Source organism: Amblyraja radiata, chromosome 7, assembly GCF_010909765.2.
Source record: "Amblyraja radiata isolate CabotCenter1 chromosome 7, sAmbRad1.1.pri, whole genome shotgun sequence".
In the NCBI taxonomy this organism is placed as follows: domain Eukaryota; kingdom Metazoa; phylum Chordata; class Chondrichthyes; order Rajiformes; family Rajidae; genus Amblyraja; species Amblyraja radiata.
In genome coordinates this window covers 15787461-15811198 of record NC_045962.1, presented here as the reverse complement: position 1 = coordinate 15811198, position 23738 = coordinate 15787461, and the positions used below count along the sequence as shown (strand labels likewise).

The window sequence follows — 23738 nt, the reverse complement described above, 5'->3', positions numbered from 1 at the left end:
GACACCATTGTTACTTTTACAATTCAGAGAGTGGGAAACTGCAATGTATAATTTAAGATTATCATAAGAACAAGGGTAGTGGTGAGGACATTTTTAATCTTTAAATCTGATTTAAGACATTTGCAATGAGCATTTTAAATAGAAATGAATCTGTTGAAATGTTAAGGTTTCTGAATAGAAGAGTGAAAATGGGGAACAAAATATACTTTCAGAGATAAAGTGCAAATAATGTAAATAATTGGGACAATTAAATATTTCTGCCCAACTATGACTTCTTACTCTGCTCTGCTATTGCATTGAATTTTAATCGCCTGTTGCTGACAATAAGAGCATAGACAAAGAATACAAGAGCAGGGAGATTATGGTACAACTTGCATAATAATGGATAGCATGTGGAGTTCTGCTCACCACACCAGAGGAATGATGTGATTACACTGGAGAGGGTGCAGAGGAGATTTGCCAGGATGCTGCCCAGGATGGAATGTTTCAATTATGAGGAGAGGCAGAATAGAAACATAGAAACATAGAAACATAGAAATTAGGTGCAGGAGTAGGCCATTCGGCCCTTCGAGCCTGCACCGCCATTCAATATGATCATGGCTGATCATCCAACTCAGTATCCCGTACCTGCCTTCTCTCCATACCCTCTGATCCCCTTAGCCACAAGGGCCACATCTAACTCCCTCTTAAATATAGCCAATGAACTGGCCTCGACTACCCTCTGTGGCAGGGAGTTCCAGAGATTCACCACTCTCTGTGTGAAAAAAGTTCTTCTCATCTCGGTTTTAAAGGATTTCCCCCTTATCCTTAAGCTGTGACCCCTTGTCCTGGACTTCCCCAACATCGGGAGCAATCTTCCTGCATCTAGCCTGTCCAACCCCTTAAGAATTTTGTAAGTTTCTATAAGATCCCCTCTCAATCTCCTAAATTCTAGAGAGTATAAACCAAGTCTATCCAGTCTTTCTTCATAAGACAGTCCTGACATCCCAGGAATCAGTCTGGTGAACCTTCTCTGCACTCCCTCTATGGCAATAATGCCCTTCCTCAGATTTGGAGACCAAAACTGTACGCAATACTCCAGGTGTGGTCTCACCAAAACCCTGTACAACTGCAGTAGAACCTCCCTGCTCCTATACTCAAATCCTTTTGCTATGAAAGCTAACATACCATTCGCTTTCTTCACTGCCTGCTGCACCTGCATGCCCACTTTCAATGACTGGTGTACCATGACACCCAGGTCTCGCTGCATCTCCCCTTTTCCTAGTCGGCCACCATTTAGATAATAGTCTGCTTTCCTGTTTTTGCCACCAAAATGGATAACCTCACATTTATCCACATTATACTGATGAAGGGTCTCGACCTGAAACATCACCTATTCCTTTTCTCCAGAGATGCTGCCTGACCCATTGAGTTACTGCAGCATTTTGTATCTAACTTTGGTGTAAACCAGCAACTGGAGTTCCTTCTTACACAGAATAGATTTGGTTTGTTTTCTTTGGGGAAGAGGCCACTGAGAGGCAACCTGATAGAGGCATACAATACTGTGAGGGACACTGAGAGGGTAGATGATAGGAATATTTTTCACGTAGAAGAGATATCTAAAATTGGAAAGAATAGGTCAGGGGCAAGAGATTTAAAAGGATCTGAGGAAGAATGTTTTTATCCAGACATTGTGTGGAATCTAGAATGTATTGCCTGAGAGACTTTCACACAATTTTAAAAGTATTTAGATGAGCAGTTGAATCGCTGTGGCATGGAAGACTAAAGGCAAAATGTTGGTGATTTTTAATAGCATAGAAGGATATCTGATAGTTAACATGAACATAGTAAGTCTCTTACTGTGATTTATGACTCAATGATGTGAAAAATGGACCAATTAATTTAAATAATGTCATCCAACCTGTCCCCAACTATATTGTAGGTAGACACAAAATGCTGCAGTAACTCATCGGGGCAGGCAGCATCTCTGGAGAGAAAGAATGGTTGCCGTTTTGAGTTGAGACTGATGTGACATCTGAGTTACTCCAGCATCTTGCCAGTTCCCTCTTCCTTTGATTTAAACCATCATTTGCAGTTCTTTCCTACCCAATTATATTGTACTGTACTCATTTCAGGAATAGACTCAAATCTTCCATTAATCTACTCCATGGGTGGGCAACCTAGTTCTGCATCGGGGCCAATACCCGTCTGTGAGCGGATGGCGGGCCACATCTATCGCCAGAGTTAATAAATGGAGGTAATAATAATACATACTAACTAAATTAGTGATTAATAATAATACATACTAATAAGACATAAATTAGTAATAATTCATACTAATAATACATACTAACTAGTGTGACACGGTGTTGTTTTTCACATTCGTTTTCACGTGTTTTTCAATTAGTTTTCTGTATCTCAAAACTAAATTGTTACAAAATCTCTTGATGAAATTTAAATAGAATCTTTTGAATCTTTAATCAACTTATTTATGAATTGAGTGTGAAATGTTCAAAAAAGAAAATATAATTGATTCAACATCTACAATTCATGAACAAATATATATTTTTTACAATTATATACCATCACAGAAATGCAAATGTATTTGTCATAATAACAATGAATGGTAAACATTTAAGAAGAGGGTGGGGGATGGGGGGAATTCTGAAAGTGCAAACGGATTAGGATAACATTACTGCTATTTAGAGGAATTTGTGAAAAATATATAAAAACATAACAGACTAAAATGAAAAGACATGTGGTGACTTTAAACTTACCGAATGGCAAATTCTAATCTATAAATTCTTAAACCGTTCGTTACAAAACACAAACAATGTACGAAAAATCTATATCTTCAAACAGATTTGCTAACATTTAATTAAAAAAGAATAAAAACAAATACGGTATACTCTATCTTATGAAATATTAATAGAGGTGAGTGGAGCCCCATATTCATAGCCCAATTGATGTGTATTATTTCAGAAACTCTGCTTTGATCTTAAATTGAAAGTGACCTGCACATTTCAAATGATTTTACTTATTTATGTGTTTTGTTAAGACAGTTCCATTTTACAAATACAATAAATTAAAAATTGATGCCAATAAAAATATAACTCTCAAAAAAACAGGTACAAGAATAACTGATACTGATTAAAAATACAATGGGGAAAATACTGTTGCATCATCTCTTTCAAGATTCCTGAACTATTCTACTGCAAATCTGCCAAATGTTACCCAGAAGAAAGGCTTTCAATCAAACTTGGCAAGTATGAGCAGATCATTAACACAAACCTCAAATGTTCTTTTAAAGAATAGATTCTGTTAATATTTTAATTTGGGTGTAGTTAACAGCTCAGAACAACATTTCTAATTTCATTTCTACGTTCCCTTCACGATCAAGTGATCACATCATTTGTAACGGCTGATGACCTTGTCACAAATGACTAAATGAAAGATTCAATATTACTGTAAGTATTATTGCAACCTAAAGCTATTATAGTTCAGCCCTGTGATCAATATTGCTGTTTGCTCTCTCATTATATTAAAAATGAGTCTTGGGTGGTGTGCATTCTGAGCTTGTATTCAAATGGTAATGTATAGATCTCCTTGTGTGGTGCTCAAGGCAACCTTAGCAATGTAGTCCATCTAACTAGGATCTAATAAAAGCTCACTGTACATAATTAATCTGGAATACTTATCTACAACCATAGTTATATCTGCAATTCATATTCTTGCTTAATATTCCAGAATACTTTTTTACAAAAAAAATCTTTAACTTCCCTTGATATTAAACACTAACAAAAATGTGTAGGTTATATAGCGTTTGTCGTATTAGAATTTCTGAATAGAGTTCTGGAGATTAGTTTCAAATCATTGCTTCAAAACATACGGCAGTCTCGATTTCTGCAGGACTTAGTTGCTGTTTCAGTTCAGCATATACACCTGGTGACATAGGAAGTAAGTCAGATGAGGACACTGGAGCCGTGGACGCATTCGGACTGAAAGATACAACAAATGAATGGTTAGCTCAACACATTATTTTGTTAAAAAAAAAAGAAATTAATTAATTGGCTGCATACACTTACAATTCAGAGAATGGGATAAACCTTGAGGAAATGTAGCCTTTCTGTGTCACCGTAGGTTCAGAAACTGTGTTAAAAAAAAATACACATTAGTTTCAGCATTTCAGAAACTTGAGATGATTATCGTTTTATTGGGGCAAAATTGATACAAATAATGCCCTTCAATTTTTATTGCACGAATTAAAAGAATTATGTCTGCATACTTTAAATGCTGTGAATCTATATATTTTAAGAGGCGGAAAGACTACATTACAATATTCAAACATTTTCAAAAAATCATTAAAAATAAGACATAGATGTTAAACTTTTATTTTCTCCCAGCCAAATTATAATCTTAGATTGTTTAATGAGTCTATGTTATTTAATTTAGTTACATGGAAAGTCTATTGCCTTTATTAATGCACGGAAACCAGCCATGCAAAGTTGATATGTTGAAAGCCTTTAGTTAATGATGTGTTAAAAGAAATAATAGAAATAAAAGAATGATGCTCCGGTGGCTTGGACGGTGTTCTCGCGGTGGTGGCCTGAGTCCGGGGTTCGGCCGCGGGCCAGCGGCTGCGTCAGCAGGACTGGTGGGCGGCAGCTTCGACCACCCCGGGCCGCGGTGTTTGAGCCGCGGGACAGGTTTTAACATCGCCCGGGGGGTATCGCCTCAGCGCAGAGGGAGAAGAGGAGGGAAGAGACTGGAGACCTAAGACTTTTGCCTCCATCACAGTGAGGAGATGTTGGGTGGACTCACTGTGGGGGATGTTAATATGTGTTTAGTGTTGTTTTTTATTGTATTGTATTGTATGTATGACTGCTTCAATTTCGTTCAGACTTCGGTCTGAATGACATTAAAGGTTATCTTATCTTATCTTATCTTATCTTATCTTATCTTATCTTATGTAATTAAGTTATTTTCTGACTCGGTTACTAAACTGACATAACTAATCAGTGACACTAATAATTTTCCAATGATCCCAGTAGTTGTGATACTGACCTTCTTTCGGCTTATTATTGTAATGCCTCCCGAAAGCTTTATCCTTCTGTATATCAGGGTATAGGTACTGCAGTGGGTTTTCTGGAATATTCTCGGCCACCATTACTTTGTAGTCACGGATAATGTCAGGCAAAGGAACAGCTAATAACTGACTCTTGGAATATGGTTCCACTGAGTGAAATTTCATTTCTCCTAAAATAATAATACATGATTAAACTCAGATTCTTAGCGTAGCATGACATAAAACATGAAATAAACTATCATGTATGGAATAATACTTTAAATACACACATTCATTGCATCAATCTGATAAACATGTCTACAAAATGTTCTAAGGAGGAAACAGTGCAAATATCATTCAATTGAAAAAAATCTAATAGTATCACAGGAAATAGTTCAGAGCCGTTGTATTGCTTAAAAAGTAATGTACCCACTTTGGGAGTTTAATTTGCCTTTGTAGGTTGAAATAGCTTGCAACGCCTTGTGCAATCTATAATAAAATACAAGTATTAAAGAAACCATCCTTTTAAATCAAACTATTGGGATATCTAGCTAACAGACTCAATTAGAAATCTAAAAAACAGTAAATGCTGGAAATCTAAAATGAAAGAAAAATTAATGGAAATGTGTGGGAAGGAACTGTAGATGCTGGTTTAAACTGAAGACAGACATAAAATGCTGGAGTAACTCCACGGGACAGGCAGCATCTCTGGAGAGAAGGAATGGGTAATGTTTTGGGTCAAGACCCTTCTTACTCAGCGGGTCAGATGGCAAGGATGAGAACAGAATCAATGCTAAAGTTTCAGCTCAAATATCTTTCGTCAGAACAGGGAAGGAGACAGGAAGTTTGATGAGCTGTGAATGACCATGTAGATAAGCTATAAACAAGGTTACTTAGTCAATGAGTGACAGAGCATTGAGAGGGTGAGAATATAGACTGAAAAACATCGACAAAAAATGGAGACACAGGAAACTGCAGATGTTGGAATCTTGAGCAAAAAAACCACAAGTGCTGGAGGTGACATGTGGAACTGCAGATGCTGGAATCTTGATGAAAACACAAAGCACTGGAGGAACTCGGTGGCTCAGGCAGCACCTGTGCAGGAATGGACAGCTGATGTTTGATATCCTGATGCAAAACGTCGATTTCCTTCACAGAGGCTCGTGGGCCACTGAGTTCCCACGGCACTTTTAATTGACAAAAAAAAGAATTTAAAAATGCAGAGCAGGAGGACATGCACACCAGCCCAGGTTAGGCATGTCTTGCATTTACAGTAAAAAGGAAAGAGAAAAAATAGCAAAATAAACTAAACAAGCAGAGCTAATATCACAAATGGAGCACTTATACAGGCATAGAAAGCAAATTACCTGAAGCTGTAGAAATCAATATTAAATTCAGACTTCAATGTGCCCAGGTGGAAGATGGGGTGCTATTCCTCAAGCTTGCATCAAGCATCTTATTTGTAACTTATTTGTTTGTTTATGTACTTATTTTTCTATTTATCTATTTATTTACTTATTGTGTTAAATTAATCATTATGCCTCTTTAATTCTCCATTCCACTTCCGATCGGTCTCTTATAACGAGGTTCAATGTAAGCTTGAGGAGCTTGCAACACCTCGTGTCCAAAATGTGAATGATATACCACATATTGGGTTTGTCATCAAGATTGTAGGCTTTGGGATAAAAGGGCGGATTGCAGCCTGGATAGAAAATAAGCTCAGTGACAGAGTTAGAGACTGGAGGGAGGGAGGCATTCAGAGCAGTTCTAAAAGTGTGGGGTCCAGATATTTTCTTTAGATATTTATGACTTGGACATGGTATAGTAGGCACAATTTCAAAATTTGTCAATGACATGAAACTTGGTGACATAGTTGTGGATTTTAAAGGGATCCGCCTTTGAAGGAAGCACCGGCGATGGGATGGGCGGATGGTTGGTAGATGATGTTTAATGATGGGAAATATGAATTGTTAAATTTTGGAAGGAAAAATTGAGACGAGGCAATATAAGCTAGGAGGCAGCATTCTAAAAGGAGTACAAGAACTGAGAAATTGATGGGTATATGTGTAGAATTCCCTGAAAGTGACAGTGCAGGTTGGAAAAATGTATTAAAAAAAATATCCTATATACTGAACTTTAAAAGTTGGAGCACAGAGTACAAAAGCAAGGAAATCTTTTTTTTAAAAAGCCACACTTCAGGAAGGATATACAGTACAGACATGGGCCGCGGAATCGGGGGGGCTGCAGCCCCCCACTTTTTTGGCTAGACATGTTTCAATGTCTCCGGATTTGGACGAGGCGCTGCTGTGCTCTGAGCAACCTGGTCGTGAGTGTTTGAGAGCTGGGGCGGAGGGAGGGATGGAAGCAGAAGCAGCAGCGGGGGGGCAGATGCGGACGGGGAGCCGAGGCTGGCAAGCGCTCGCTGCAGCTCCAGCCATGGTGCAGCCTCAGTGCAAGAGTCCCGGGTTGTCGGAGGGGTTGGAAGTGTTGCACCGCTGCCGTGAGAGTCTCTGCGCCGAATTCGCCTTGGTGACTGGCATGGATCAGGCTGCGGCTCGGTGCATCCTGGAGGACAACCAGTGGCTGCTGGAAGTAGGTACCAAGCACTGGATAGAAGCGGTGGAAGATAGTGGCCTTCAAATGGGGGTGGTTGGAGAAAGCATCCTGCTTGCCTGCTAGATTTTCACTTACTGTAACTGCAGGAAAAATGTTCCCGATGTTGGGGGCGTCCAGAACCAGGGGTCACAGTTTAAGAATAAGGGGTAGGCCATTTAGGACTGAGATGATGACAAACATTCTTCGCCCAGAGAGTTGTGAATCTGTGGAATTCTCTACCACAGAAGGCAGTGGAGGCCAATTCACTGGATGTTTTCAAGAGCAAGTTACATTTAGCTCTTGGGGCTAGCGAAATCAAGGGATATGGGGGGAAAAACAGGAAAGGGCTACATATTTTGGATGAACAGCCATTATCACATTGAATGGCAGTGCTAGCTCGAAGGGCCGAAAGGCCTATTCCTGCACCTATTTTCTATGTTTCTATGTAATTTGCTCATGCTTGAATATATGGCAATAAAACCCGACCACTTGATTTAGAAACATTCGTGCATGGTGGAGGCATAATGTAGTTATAGTGATACAGTGTGAAAACAGGCCCTTCGGCCCAACTTGCCCACACCCGCCAACTACACTACCTACTTTTGATCCATATTCCTCCAAACCTGTCCTATCCATGTACAAGTCTAACTGTTTCTTAAATGTTGGGATAGTCCCTGCCTCAACTACCTCCTCTGGCAGCTTGTTCCATACACCCACCACCCTTTGCGGAAAAATTTACCCCTCAGATTCCTATGAAATATTTTCCCCTTCACCTTAAATCTGTCCTCTGGCCCTCGATTCACCTACTCTGGGCAAGAAGCTCAGTGCATTGAAATGTATATTTCTAATGTATTTTAGATTTCTCGAAAGCCTTACTTTTTAAAAAGTAACATTTCCACAAACATATACCCCCTTTATTATTGTCATGGTTTGATGATTCTAAATTCAAATCAAGATGAAATAGACGTCAAAAAGAGAACGCATACTTTCAAAATACTCTGATTTTCCCCCCGAGCAAAACATAATTGTATGACTTTGCAAAATCAGGAAATGTTATGATTATTTCTTTTCCCTTTTTCCAACTACAAAAAAAAAAAATAATAACTTGAAATTATAACACATTTAAAAGTTTTTTTTGTCAAATTTTCTGTACCGTGGAAGGCACTGGCGTCGATCCGGTGGGGGGGGGGGGGATGGGGGATATATCCCCCCACTTTGTGAGGTGGGGGATGACCTGTATTGTTATCCCCCAGTTTTTGGAACAATAACAAAAATAATAATCACCTGCTCCTATCTCTCATGTAGGCCCGACATTATCTTAAAAATACTTCAAACAAAAAACATTGAAATCATGCTTCTACAATGCACTAAAACATGATTTTAATACATCAAATTTCAAAGAGTCCCTACCGTGGGGGGGGGGGGGGGGGGGGTCCTCCCACACCCTCCCTCCATCACCGGGTAACCCTAAAGCCAGTGATCAGTGATCGCTCAGTCCCCACACTTTCAAAAATGCTCCGCGGCCCCTGCAGAGGGTTTGGTTTATTGTCACGTGTACCGAGGTACAGTGAAAAACATTTGTTGGGTGCTAACCAGTCAGCAGAAAGACAATAAATGATTACAATCGAGCCATTTACAGTGTGTAGATACATTATACTATAATGGCTCCAGGAAGGATGCAGGAGATATTCACTAATTTAATCCCATTGATACAGCACTTTGTTTAAATGGATGGTCTGGAAAAAACAGACTTTGTTTTCACTGGAGTGGGGAGATGATGAGGGGAAATAAAGAGAGACATTCTGATTAACATAAGTATGACTAATGGTGGTGAGGATGGTCAGAGTCTGGAATGTACTATTAAGAGTGGTAATAGAGGCAGATTCAACTGTTGCATTCACAGTGGAGATTGATAAGTAACAGAAAATTGTAGGCCTTATGGAGAGGCCAGGGGAGGGGCAATACTCAACTTGTTTTTAACAGTACAGGCTTGACAAACTAAAAGTTGTTTATTTCAGACTCTGATTTTCTTCCTGTTATAAAAACTGTAGGCTCATTGTTTTGTTGACATTTGAGTAGGTTATTTAATTATTAATCTGGTCAGATTACTATTTTAGTTATATATTTACACATTGTCCAATAAACTATTTTATGGAAACCTTCGGTGTTTCAGGTACCCCTTTGGAGCACAGAACTGCTTTAACATTGTCTGTGCATTCCGCTTAATATCACCTACTTACCTCTTCCTCAGCTGTTTAAACCCACACCCATACTGTATATTGGTCACATTTAGACCGGATTAATCCAATGTGCTTCTTACCCATCTCCCTTGTTCCATTCTCCACAAACTTCCCATAATCAACCTGAAACATGTCCAGGTACTTGCAGACCTCCACTGAATTTTACTTAAACAGCCGCTGGTAGAGTTGCTTTCTCACAGCGCCAGAGACCCAGGTTCGATCCTGACCTCGGGTGGTATCTCTGTGGAGTTTGCACGTTCTCCCTGTGACCACGTGGGTTTCCGTCGGGTGCTCCGGTTTCCTCCCACACCCCAAAGTCGTGCGGAATTGTAGATTAATTGGCTTCTGTAAGTTGTAAGAGTGTAGGATAGAACTAGTGTATGGGTGATCATTGGTCGGCATGGACAGTGGGCTGTAATGCCTGTTTCCACGCTGTATCTCTAAAATAAACTAATCTTAGGGTTAAGGTAAGCGATAGGGGGTTAAGAAGATATCTGACAATGAATTATTTCACCAAGAGGATGGCTAGAATCTGAATGCATTGCCAGAGGTGTTAGTGAACACAGATATTTAAGTCTCACAATATTTAAGTGTCTAGGTGCTCACATAAATCACAAAGTTATTGAAGGCTACAGATCAAGTGCTGGTAAATGTGATTAGTATAGATGTTCACAGTTGTGAGAATGGACATGATGGGCCGAAGGGACTGTTTTTATGCTGTTTGCCCATGATTCTGACGGTGACTTTGATCTCGGCTGGAAACCCAACCCGCAGCTCACCATTCTCGGATCGATCCACCCAGGTAAAGGTAATGGCACCGTCTCTGCTGCTTTCACTGAACCGCAATAAAAAAGTGCCAGATGGTTTGTCCTTCAATAACGCACGTTCCTTCTCCTTACTCACAAATCCCACAATATACCTGAAGAAACATGCGATTTACAAAAGGTTACATAACAATGATACTCCATGGTATAAAGCTACAATGATGTTTAAAAATGTTTTTGATGTTTTCTATGTTCCTTTCCTCAACCTGATGATGATTCGAGTTGAAGTACGCTACTGCAGTTTGGTTATCTTATATTATTGTTATGCAATATTAAAGCTTTTTCTTTTAGGAACAGTCATTGGCCTTGTGAATTGTTCTGAGTATGCCCAGTAACTACAGTGCGGTAATAAAGGAAATAACTTTGTTATTACTGTGCTTAATAAGAAATATGTATGTGTAATCATAAATGTAAGAGCTAAAACCAACCAACTCGCCCAACTGACCACTCCGTATGTATGAGCAGAACCCAAATGTTTTCCACATGAGATATCCCACTGAATCAGAAATAATTCACCCTTTATGACTGTGGATTTCTGAAAAAACAATACGGCTCAACGTACTCCCCTCTCCATCCCTTCATCATTTATTTTATTCAAGCCTTAATTCAATTCTCTTTAGAAAGTCCCAATAGAATCTTCTTCTACCATCCTTGGTTTAATAATTGCGACTTTAAAATAGTTTTATTTCCAGTGTTCAAGTCATGTCCTGTGGTTTATAGCCGGGTTACAAATCCTTTCTCTCTGCCTGCACTCCTCATGAATTGGAACACTTCAGTTCATCTCCCGCCACCTTCTCTGCTCTGGGAACTGTCTCAGCTACTCCAGCCTTTTCCTGCAATGTAATCCACTGATTCCAGCCGAGTCACTCACACTTTGCAGCAAGTGCTTCTGGACAAGTGTCGGAGGCAGGCAGCAGCGTGAGAATTGAACATGGAGTCAGGAGAATCATTCCTACTTTAAACCATCCTTGCTAGCATCAGGCTGTGTTGCTATCCTTTGAGCATGATTGGTTAAGTTGCTAAGCCATTGGTGATACATCAGGGTGCGGTCATGTGCCATGCTATTCAGCGAAAAAGTATTGCAACATGCACTATACTGCTATTTTGCAGATGAAAACTGCCTAATGCCAGCTTCAGGCACATAGTCAGGACATATGCAGAGTAGCCTCAACCAATAAGGCAAACTATGAGTTTTAAAACATCCCTTCCAATTCCTAACCACATTAGAGTCTTATGTGATAGTAAATGAGCAGAACATCATTTATTTTCCTCTATTTATCAAGTAAAAGAAACATAGTACAAATTTTCCTATTAGCAAAGTGCGAAGTATTGGTGGCCAGAAAAGTGATTGCATTTTCCCAGTGACTTGACTCGTTTTCGGTAAATCTAATTCTCAGCCCAAAATGGCTGGGCAAACTTCCTCAAATAACACTGGGTTTACAGTAGAATACCACCCATACTTTGGACACATTGCCACTGAATTATCAGCCTTACTCAGTCTGTAAAGAAAGTTAGCGCAGGAAAGTTCAAGGGTGAATTAATTATGATGATACTGGTCTTGAGTAGCGGTGTCAAATGAGTGTTGTTCAGTTATAGAGATACAGCATGGAAACAGGCCCTTTGGCCCACCAATTCCATGCTGACCAATAATCACCCCATACACTAGTTCTATCCTACACACTAGGGATAATTTACAGAAGACAATTAGCCTACAAACCCACACATCTCTGGAAGATCTGGAAAAGGGTTCTCTGGAAAAGGGTTCCTATTAAACCCACACATCTCTGGAAAAGGGTTCCTATTAAAGCATCTGTCCCACTTTCCGAGTTACTCACGAATTCTCCTGAGTTTTCCCCTTGATTCAAACTCGGAGAATTACGGTAATAATAATAATAATAATAAATTTTATTTATGGGCTCCTTTCAAGAGTCTCAAGGACACCTTACAAAAATTTAGCAAGTAGAGGAAAAACATGTAAGCGGAATGAAATAAATAGTAGAGATATGACTAGTACACAAATTAAAGACAGAATTCAATTCAAAACACAATATGAGGCAATTCAGGCACAGATGAAAAGGGAGGGGGACGTGGGGCTAAGGATAGGCAGAGGTGAAGAGATGGGTCTTGAGGCGGGACTGGAAGATGGTGAGGGACACGGAATTGCGGATCAGTTGGGGGAGGGAGTTCCAGAGCCTGGGAGCTGCCCTGGAGAAGGCTCTGTCCCCAAAACTGCGGAGGTTGTACTTGTGGATGGAGAGGAGACCGGCTGATGTGGATCTGAGGGACCGTGAGGTTTGGTAGGGGGAGAGGAGGTCAGTGAGATATGGGGGGGCCAGATGGTGGAGGGCTTTGTAGGTGAGGACCAGGATTTTGTAGGTGATCCGGTGGGAGATGGGAAGCCAGTGAAGTTGTTTGAGGACTGGAGTGATGTGATGCCAGGATTTGGTGTGGGTGATGAGTCGGGCGGCTGCGTTCTGGACCAGTTGGAGTCGGTTGATGTAGGTGGAGCTGATGCCAAGGAGAAGTGAGTTGCAGATGTCCAGTCGGGAGGAGATGAAGGTATGGATGAGTCTTTCAGCAGCGGGAGGTGTGAGAGAGGGTCTGATTTTGGCGATGTTGCGGAGGTGAAAGAAGGAGGTTTTAATGACATGGCGGATGTGAGGCTCAAGGGAGAGGGTGGAATCAAAGATCACGCCAAGGTTGCGGGCCTGGGGAGATGGGGAGACAGTGGTGCCGTCGATGGTGAGAGTGGGGTTATTGATTTTGCTGCGTGTGGATTTGGAGCCTATGAGGAGGAATTCTGTCTTATCGCTGTTGAGTTTGAGGAAGTTATGTTGCATCCAGGTTTTTATAGCTGACAATCAGGAGTTGATATGGGAGAGGGGGGGGTTGTGGGGGGATTTGGTGCCGAGGTAGATCTGGGTGTCATCAGCGTAACAGTGGAAGTCCAGGTTGAAGTGGCGGAGTATCTGACCAAGGGGGAGGATGTAGATGATGAAGAGGAGGGGGCCGAGTACGGAGCCTTGGGGAACGCCTTGAGTGACTGTGGCTGTAGCAGAGGTGTGGTTGTGGAGAGAGATGAAGTGGGATCTGTTGGAAAGGTAGGAACGGAGCCAGCTGAGTGCAGAACCTTCAATGCCGAGGTCTTTGAGTCTGGTGAGCAGGATGTTATGGTTCACTGTATCGAAGGCTGCGCTCAGGTCGAGGAGGATGAGGATGTTGAGGGAACCAGTGTCAGCAGAGGTGAGGAGGTCGTTGAGGACTTTGAGGAGAGCAGTTTCTGTGCTATGGAGGGGGCGAAAGCCAGATTGGAGGGGTTCAAGTAGGTTATACGCAAGGAGGTGGGAATGAAGTTGTGACGCAACGATACGCTCCAGGGTTTTTGAAAGAAAGGGGAGGTTTGAGATTGGGCGGTAGTTAATGAGAGAGGAGGGATCAAGACCAGGTTTCTTTAAGATTGGTGTGACAGCATCAGTTTTGAAAGCGGTGGAATGAGTTGCAGAGACCCGGAGTAGAGGTAGGGAGAGTGTTGGCTCGAGGCTTGAGGAGGTTGCCCACTGTGGAGAAGAGGGTTCTGTGGTTTAGGCAGGGATCAGTGAATATGGAGGAGAGGTAGGCAGATTTTGCAGCAATGAGGGCATCTTTGTAGTCAGTGAGGTGGAGTTTGTAAGCTTCAAGGTGGACTGTGGGAGATGATTTCTTTGTGAGTCGTTCAAGTCGGCGACCAGTCTGTTTCAGCTTACGAAGTGCAGGTGTGTACCAGGGTGAGGATGTGTTGAAAGTTACGGTTCTTGTTTTGAGGGGGGCCAGAATGTTAAGGGAGGTAGACAAGGTGGAGTTGAGATGGTTTGTGAGATCATCAGGTGAGATATGGGTTGAGTCCAGGGGGAGAGTGGTGGAGAGCAGGTCAGAGAGATGGTGGGGATCGATGGATTTTAGATTACGGAAGGTGATTTCTCGGAGGAAGTGGGGGCGAGGTGTCGGAGAAGGGATGGTGAACCGTATAAGCTTATGATCAGAGAGGGGGAAGAGGCATGGATGGAGGTCGAGTACCGGTTGATTTGTGGAGCAGACCAGGTCAAGGATGTAACCTTTGCCATGGGTGGGAAAGGTGACGTGCTGAGTGAAAGAGAAGTTGTCAAGTAAAAAGGCGAATTCAGATGCGAGCTTGCAGGTGGGGGAGTGCATATGAATATTTAAGTCACCAAGTAGCAGCAGACGTGGGGAGAGGGATGAGACAAGTGTGAGGAGTTCAGTGAAGTCAGATAGGAAGGAGGGGTTTGGTTTAGGTGGCCGGTAAATGAGGATGACTGTCATGGAGGAAAGGGCTTTAATAGCCAGCCGTAGGTACTCGGGGCTATTTATTTTTTACTCGTGGACATTTTTCAACATGCTGAAAAAACGTCCCGACTTACCTGATGCCCCGAGTACCTATGGCTGGCATTACGAGCCTCTACGAAATATCTACAGACTCCTACGGCCTCGCTTCGGACTCGCTACGGATATTCTCCAAGTTTGAATCAAGGGGGAAACTCGGGAGAATTTGTGTGTAACTCGGGAAAGTGGGACAGGGGCTTAAAGGTTCCTAATACATCTTGCAATGCTCACCTCAAATCTAAAACCTCTGCTTTTTAATTTCCCTACTCTGGGTTAAAGACACCTTGCATTCACCCTGTCTGTTCCCCTAATGATTTTATACATCTCTACATGATCACCACTCAGTCTGCTGCGCTCCAAGGAATAAAAGCTTGGCCGGTCCAATCTTTCACTCTAGCCCAGGGCCCCTAGTCCTGGAAACATCCTCGTTAAAACGGTTACATTCATAATTCAAATTAAAGAACTGAACCTTAGTTAAATAGAGAAACTTCATATTTCAATATTACTCCCAATGCACCAAGGTGCAGAGGATGTGTGTTTTATAATTTTTAATTATGGGCAGCACAGTGGTGCAGCAGTAGAGTTGCTGCTTTACTGTGCCAGAGACCCAGGTTCAATCCTGACCACCGGTGCTGTCTGGGTGGAGTTTGCATGTTCTCCCCGCGCCCTCATGGGTTTTATCCGGGTACTCCGTTTTCCGCCCACACTCCACGGATGCCCAAATTTGTAGGTTAATTGGCTTCTGGAAATTGTAAATTGTCCCCAGTGTGTGGGATAGTACTAGTATAAGGGGTGATTGCTAGTTGGCGCAGACTTGTTGGGCCGAAGGGCTTGTTTCCACGCTGTATCTAAAGTCTACAGTAAAGACTAAAGTTTAAAAGTTACTATTTGGGACTTTTGGTTACCCGTCAATCCACAAAGTCAAAAGGTGCTTCTTGATGAGCTCCAGGATTCCGTCCAACCACAACCAGAAACTGAATCTGTTTGGTAGGTTCTCCTGCAAATTAAAAGTAAGTAAGTAAGTTTATTGGCCAAGTATTCACATACAAGGAATTTGCCTTGTTGCTCCGCCCACAAGTAACAACATGACATGCAGTGACAGTTACGAGAGACTCAGAAAACACTAAACATTAATAATAATAAAACATTAATGATAACACACCATTGATCAAGCATGTGAACCAACAAAATACCAGATCAAAGGGAGGCTAGAGATTTTTGGCTGTTGAGTAGAGCAACTACTCGTGGATAAAAACTGTTTTTATGTCTGGCTGTGGCAGCTTTGACAATCCGGAGTCGCCTTCCAGAGGGAAGTTATTCAAAGAGTTTGAGGCCAAGGTGAGAGGGGCCAGAGATTATCTTACCCGCTCGCTTCCTGGCCCTTGCAGTGTACAGTTAAGGGCCTGTCCCACCAGCATGCGATTGCATGCGTCTAGCGCGACTAAACGTGGTCGCTTGAGGCGCACGGGCCGCGCGGGGCCAGTCTCACTTCGAACCGCGGAGGCGTATGGAGTTGTGCGGGGCTGGTCCTGACATCATACTCACCAATCAGCTGGGCAGGAGGCGGGCTGACTGAATTTGGACGTCGCATGGCGTCGGGCGGTGATGTCATCACGCAACGGCACGCCAGGCGGTGACATCATCGCGTGATGTCACGCCCTAGGCGTATGCCGTCAAGACGCTGCGTACGACGTCAAGACGCTGCGTACGCCATCGAGTTCAAGTTGGATGATCAGCCATGATCATATTGAATGGCGGTGCAGGCTCGAAGGGCCGAATGGCCTACTCCTGCACCTAATTTCTATGTTTCTATGTTTCTATGTACGCTCTCAATGCGCCTGCGGGCTGATAGGCCGTTGGCGCGCGAAGATTTCGGACAGTGCGGGTCTTTCGGAGCCCCGCGCGATGTTGGGACCAGCCCCGCCCAACTCCATACGCCTCTGCGGTTCGAAGTGGGACCGGCCCCGCGCGGCCGTACGCTTCAAGCGACCACGTTTGGTCGCGCTAGATGCATGCAATCGCATGCTGGTGGGACAGGCCCTTTAATCAATGGAGAGAGGTTGCAGCTAACCACAGAAAATTACCATGACATTAGAAATAGCAATTTGATTTGGAAGTCTGGGGCTGTTTGAAATTAAGGTCCAAAAGTTGTCTATGGAACAAGAGGTGCAGATGTGCGTACGTGCATGGTCTAGGCGCCTGGCATTGGAAAAGCGACACAAGAACACGTACAAAAAAGATATATTCCTTTCCAATAGATAATGTGTTTTCCTAACAACAGTTATACCGTAAAAAATATCTGCATTTTTGTAGGCCCATTAACGTAGAAAAAATATTTCCATTTGCTTCACAGACATTTAGCAAAACAGGAAGACCAAGTCAATGAAACAAAATCAGGAGGTATTGTCGATTGTGTGGTCAATGGAGGAAGTTTCAGAGGAGACAAGAATGTGGATTTGTTTAGGAACTCCAAAGATCAAGGCTTCGGAAACTGAGGGCGCAACACCATTGGGCAAAAAGGATGAAAGTAAATGTTAGAATCAGAAGCTGAGAGCTGGGGTTGGTGTGTCAGGAGAGGGTGGGGTGGGAGGGTGGGGGTCAGGATTTTCACAATTGGTGGTATAGGGGACAGCGAAGAGGATTATCTAAAATTACTAAATTACTAAAATTACAACTGCGAAAGGGGATCAGAGAATGGCAGATGGAATTGAACTCTGACAAGTAACAAGTATTGTATTTTGGAAGTTCAACCAGGGCAGCACTTGCACAGTAAATGAAAGGGTCTTGGAAAGTGTTGGAGTACAGAGAAAAGGTGGTGAAGAAGGTGTTTGGTTTCATCGATCAGGGCACTGAGCGCAGTAGTTGGGAACTCATGTTACAACTGTACAAGATGTCGGTGAGACCACACTTAAGTACTGTCTACAGTTCTGGTCATCGAGGATATCATAAAACTAGAAAGGGTGCAGAAAACATTTACAAGGATGTTAGCAGAACTGGAAGGCTTGAGTTATAAGGAGAGACTGGATCGGCTGTGGCTTTTACCCCTGGAGCCTTAAGGTTGAGTGGTGATCTTATCATCATGAAGGCGAGAGATAAAATAATGAGGGCCAGAGATAAGGTGAATGCTCACTCTCTTCTTCCAGGGCAGTCTAAAACTGGAGAGTATAGATTTAAGGGGAGAGGTGGAAATTTAAAGTGGGTATGAGGAGAAACAGTTTATTCAAGTTTTTTTTTTATTTTAAAGTGGATATGAGGAGGAACAGTTCTCTCACAGTGGGTAGAGGGTATGAGCAACAAACTGCCAGAGAAAGTACAGTTGCCATGTTTAAAAGACATTTAGACAGGTGCATGGATTGGGGCAAATGTAAGCAAATGGGACTAGCTCATGTAAGCAACTTGGTCAGCATGGACGAGTTGGGCTGAAGGGCCTGTTCCCGTACTATATCATGTTATGACTTTTCAGATTATAATGGGGAGGGGGAGAAATATTCAGGATTCATGTTCTGGACAAAATTATTGTGGTTAAATAGATCTCTGTGCCTATAAGGGCACAATACACAAGTGGTGTGGAGAGGGCCAGCGCAAAGTGGGCTCTGCTGCAAACCCTCAAGGATAGATTAGCTTTTAACAATGGATGTTAACTTGTACATTCACGACTTTGGTGCACAGAGGATCCGGATAGAAAATCAGTCTTCGTGTGGCGTGATTTTCCTTTATGGTGGTCTTTGTCTAAGTTGAATCACCTAGAGCACAACAATGTGGTGCTACACAACCAACGTCTTGGCTTTTTTAAAAATTGGAAAGGTTTAGAGCGATATGGGCCAAATGCAGGAAAATAGGAGCAGCTCATGTAGGCGACTTGGTCTACATGGATGAGTTGGGTATGACATATAATTATATCATGCTATCTATATATCATCGCTGGGCATAACTTGTAATTATGTCATGCTGTATAACATTATGGCTATGAGTTTATGCCTTGGGGAAAAAAAAATTGGACTTTTCATTTTTGTGTAGGACAATTATGTCTGTCAATTCCCCCTGTCTTGGGTGCTGACCAGGAAACATTTTATCTGAAGTTGGAGCATTCAAATTAATGATGCACTAGCTGTCGAATAATGAGCTTAAGAAATGTGCACATTTTTAACTAGAGCTCATTATTCAAAGACGAAGAATGTTTCTGTTTGATAGAACTATCAATGTAAAGGCCATGGGGTAAACTAAGTATTGCACATTCAGCAGTAAATTAAGTTTTACTTGCCTTACAGAATTTATTCCATGAAATGTGGCAATCATTGTATTTCAATTGCTGTCCTAGAAATGAGTAACAAAATAGCAAATATAAGACCATACACATAATACATTTTTCCAAATATATTATTCAGCAGAATTACATAGCTGGTTATTCCTGTTGCTAATTTTACAAGTTTCCACTCCACTGCCAGAAGGACATATTTTACCCTGGCACTTTGCCATTTTAATTTATTTCCTTTTTGGTGTGCTGCAAAATGTTTATACTCTGTGCCACTGTACTGAGCTGCAAATCTGTAACACTTTGCGGCTAAAATTAATTGATACTTAAAATCACTTACAAGAATTTACCTCATTCTTTCCAAAGAAACCAAATGTCACTCAGACAAAAAAGTTTGTGAAAACCCAACAACTTGCTTCCAGTCCCCCCTACCCCCACCTACAATCAGTCTAAAGAAGGGTCCCAACCCGAAACATCCCCGATCCATTTTCTTTAGGGATGCCGTCTGACCCACTGAATTATTCCAGTATTTTATGTCCATCTTTGTGAAAGTTATTATTATGTTATATCACAAATAATTATTGGCTAATACAAAATCAGTCAAAATGTAATGAAAAGGAACTACAGATGCTGGTTTATACCAAAGATAGACAAAAGTAGTGATGTTTTCAAAGACTATACTTCAAATCTTTGGAGCTTTATCACCATGCAAATAGTAACTTGTTTTTGAATCATTTCCAAAAGCCAGCAATGCATATGGTAGTAATCACTGAGGACTAGTAAAAATGTGAGCATTAATTCTCATGACCTCTAATGCTATTTACAAATAAGGAAATTTTCAGTAGGACGGGAGGAAGTCATTTATAGAACATTCCCGTTAATCCTTTGCTGGAGTTAAAAACTCTGGTAACTTGGGATGTGAGCAATATTATTTAACAGAGAGCCTACTAAATGTAACCCAACGATGCCATCATACGGAGGATAGGTAAAATTGAGCATAATGCAAGAATGGAAAAGTCAATTGCAAACTTCTTATGCATTTACAAGAGAAATGCAAGAGACATAAATATCAGTATTGTGGATCTTATCTGCAACACGTCGCTTGATAGCTGCCAAAAATATGTGTGTGTTGATGTTGTGATAGGTTGTTGGAAGAAATCTTCAGTAAATAGCATTTCTTGCCTATGTTTAAAATTGAAGAGGAATTGGTGAGAGACTGCACTAATAAAGATTGTTTTTGCAAGAAAAGAAAGCCCAGAAGCTTACAGCAACAAACGACCAATTCACCTACAACCTGGCACTCACATGAGGCTGCAGGTGAAGGATATTGTATTTTGCTGGTAGCCACAAGATAAAATATCCAAGCTACTATAAAACCACAATAGCTGTTTGGCTGCCCATGGAAGAAACTCCCTGATTTTCGCTTCTATTGATATTCAGTGAATAAACAAGGAGAAAGATTTAGGTATTGTGTAGTTACATTTTTATGTTTGTGTGAGGAGCTTGAATTTCTGCATTAGTGCATGAACTAAATGTGAACAAAATCGAAATGAATGGTGTAGTAACATGATTTAACTGCAAAGTTTGGTGGTCAGGCACCATAATCATTTTTTGAAAGAATAACATTTGTATGCTAGCTGAGAGTTTTCAATAGGAATAACTTTTCAATAGGAATAGGCCATAATCTCTTCTTCCTAACCCCATTCTCCTGCCTTCTCCCCATAACCTCTGTCTATCTATGTATCTCTGCCTGATAAATATCCATTGACTTGGCCTCCACAGTCTTCTGTGACAAATAATTCCACAGATTCACCACCCTCTGAGTAAAGAAATTCCTCCTCATCTCCTTCCTAAAGGAACGCCCTTTAATTCTGAGGCCTCTAAGAGCTCTAATCCTAGACTCTTCCACAAGGTGGCGATTTAGGCCAAAGTTGAAGCTTGAAGGAAAACAGAGGCTGCTGGAAATATCCAGCAGGTCAGGCCGCATCTGTGGGATAAGAAATAGAGTCAACGTTTCAGGTCGGAGACCCTTCGTCAGAATTGATAAAGGAGACACAAGCATCATGTAAAGCTGCAGAGAGTGTAGGGGGTGGGGATACCAGTGATGGGATGAAACCAGAGTGATCATGGGGATAACCTATAAGCACGATTATCTTGCGATGGCATGTGTGGGAGCAGTTAGAGTGTGAGACCCTAGACAGAAGGACCAAGACAAACACAGGTGGGAGATGGAAAATGCAGAATAATGGAACAACCCCAGCAGGTCAGAAAAGTCATAAAATTCAACATTGAGTCCAGAGGAGTTTAGATGCCCAGAGGAAAGTTGGGGTGCTCATCCTCAAGCTTGTATTGGGCCTCACTATGATACTGCAGGAGGTGTAAAAAATCATGAGAAGAATAGATTAGGTAGATGGACAGAGTCTCTTGCCCAGAGTATGCAAAATGAGGACCAGAGGACATAGGTTTAAGGTGAAGGGGATCAGATTTAATAGGAATCTGAGGGGTAACTTTTTCACACAAAGGGTGGTTGGTGTATGGAACGAGCTGTCAGATGAGGTAGTTGAGGCTGGGACTATCCCAACGTTTAAGAAACAGACAGGTACATGGATTGGACATGTTTGGAGGGATATGGACCAAATGCAGGCAGGTTGGACTAGTGTAGCTGGGACATGTTGACTGGTTGTACAAGTTGTGCTGACGGGCCTGTTTCAAAATGTAGGTTGCAAAATGTGGGAGACCAAGCCCAATATGTCACGCTGAACACACCCTCCACTCCCAGAGAGAAATAAAAGGAAGGAAAGAAAATAGCTACATATATTTCCACACTGTATCATTCTATGACTCTTGGAGGTCACAGACTGAAAGGTCAGGAACTAATGTGGTGGACAACGAGAGGCTCATGTTCACCTGCTGACTGAACGCAGGTGTTCCACAAAGTGATCACACCTAATCTGCTTTTGGTTTTCTCTACATTGGTAAATTTTGAGTACTACTTCTTCATAAAACTAGATTTCACGGTTTGAGTCAGTCATTTATATGTAGTACTCAGCTGTTTTCTTTCCTTCCTTTTATTTCTCTCTGGGAGTGGAGGGTGTGTTCAGCGTGACATGTTGGGCTTGTCCTCCCGTATTTTGCAACCTGCACAGTCTTTTGCCTATATTCATTAGTCATAAGATCATATGTGATAGGAGCAGAAATAGGCCATCCAGCCCATCAAGTCTACTCCGCCATTCAATCATGGCTGATCTATCTCTCCCTCCTAACCCCATTCTCCTGCCTTCTCCCCGTAACCTCTGATACTCGTACTAATCAAGTCAAGTCAAGTCACATTTATTTATATAGCTCATTTAAAAAACCAACTCTCGTTGGCCAAAGTGCTTTACATTTGTTATAAGAATAGTATAAAAAAACAAACTACATACATATATAGTTTTGTGTACCTACATATATACATATAGCCCTTGCTCAGTGGACGTCGGGAAAGGCTTGGGAGTATATATAAGATTTTAGTCTTGACTTAAAGGAGTCGATGGAGGGGGCAGTTCTGATGGGAAATCAAGAATCTATCTAGCTCTGCCTTAAATCTATCCACTGACTTGGCCTCCAGAGTCTTCTGTGGTAGCCTTCTGTGTTGTCTATGTTCTCAACCTCTAACTCAGCGGTCGGCAACCTACGGCCCCCGGGCCGATTGTGGCCCATAACCCGAAACCATCCGGCCCGCAGGCGGATTCTTTTTCCCGTAATCATCCGGCCCGCCAATCGCGGCCAAGTGCCGATCTCGGCCGAGTGCCGAGCTCTGGCTGTACCGCATCCTGCGCAATGCGGCCGGCAGGGGCGCGCATCTTCTGTGAACACGTGATTTGATGCCTGCCATCCGGGGTGGGATGGGGGCGGGATCTATGTGTACACATGATAGATGTGGCCAGCCATCCATTCACAGACATGCGTCCTGGCCCCAATGCAGAACAAGGTTGCCGACCCCTGCTCTAACTGCTCCCATTTATTTACCCATTGACTGAATAACCTTGTTTATAACCTATCCACATGGTCACCACAAGTTTTGTCCTATAAATGAAAACAGCCATCAGGCTACTAAATGTGACATCAAACAAGCTCTGAACAATAACATTCTATTGCACTTCATCTGTCTATTTATTGTGTATATATATATGATCTATGGTATTTAGACACACTGAACTTTTATCTCCTGTTCTATATTATGTTTACATATTCTGTTGTACTTCAGCAAGCAAGAATGTCATTGTTCTATCTGGGGCACATGACAATAAAACTCTCTTGACGACTCTCCTTCCATGTTCTGATGAAGGGACTTCAACAGAAGACTTTGACCCCATTTCATTTCCCTCGGGTGCGGCCTACTCACTGAGTATTTCAAGCATTTTTTT

General features: G+C 42.0%; 1 protein-coding gene across 1 annotated transcript in view; it reads right to left on the bottom strand.

Moving 5' to 3' along the window:
- Positions 1 to 2494: 2494 nt before the first annotated feature.
- stat4 (signal transducer and activator of transcription 4) overlaps positions 2495 to 23738 on the bottom strand; it is a 106165-nt gene continuing 84921 nt past the window's right edge. The window contains exons 19-24 of the mRNA XM_033023750.1: positions 19342 to 19389; positions 15986 to 16077; positions 10659 to 10798; positions 5044 to 5235; positions 4065 to 4128; positions 2495 to 3977 (exon numbers count right to left, since the gene is read on the bottom strand). Coding sequence (XP_032879641.1) covers positions 3845 to 3977; positions 4065 to 4128; positions 5044 to 5235; positions 10659 to 10798; positions 15986 to 16077; positions 19342 to 19389 — 669 coding nt within the window. The 3' untranslated portion in view covers positions 2495 to 3844. The remainder of the gene's footprint in view (positions 3978 to 4064; positions 4129 to 5043; positions 5236 to 10658; positions 10799 to 15985; positions 16078 to 19341; positions 19390 to 23738) is intronic.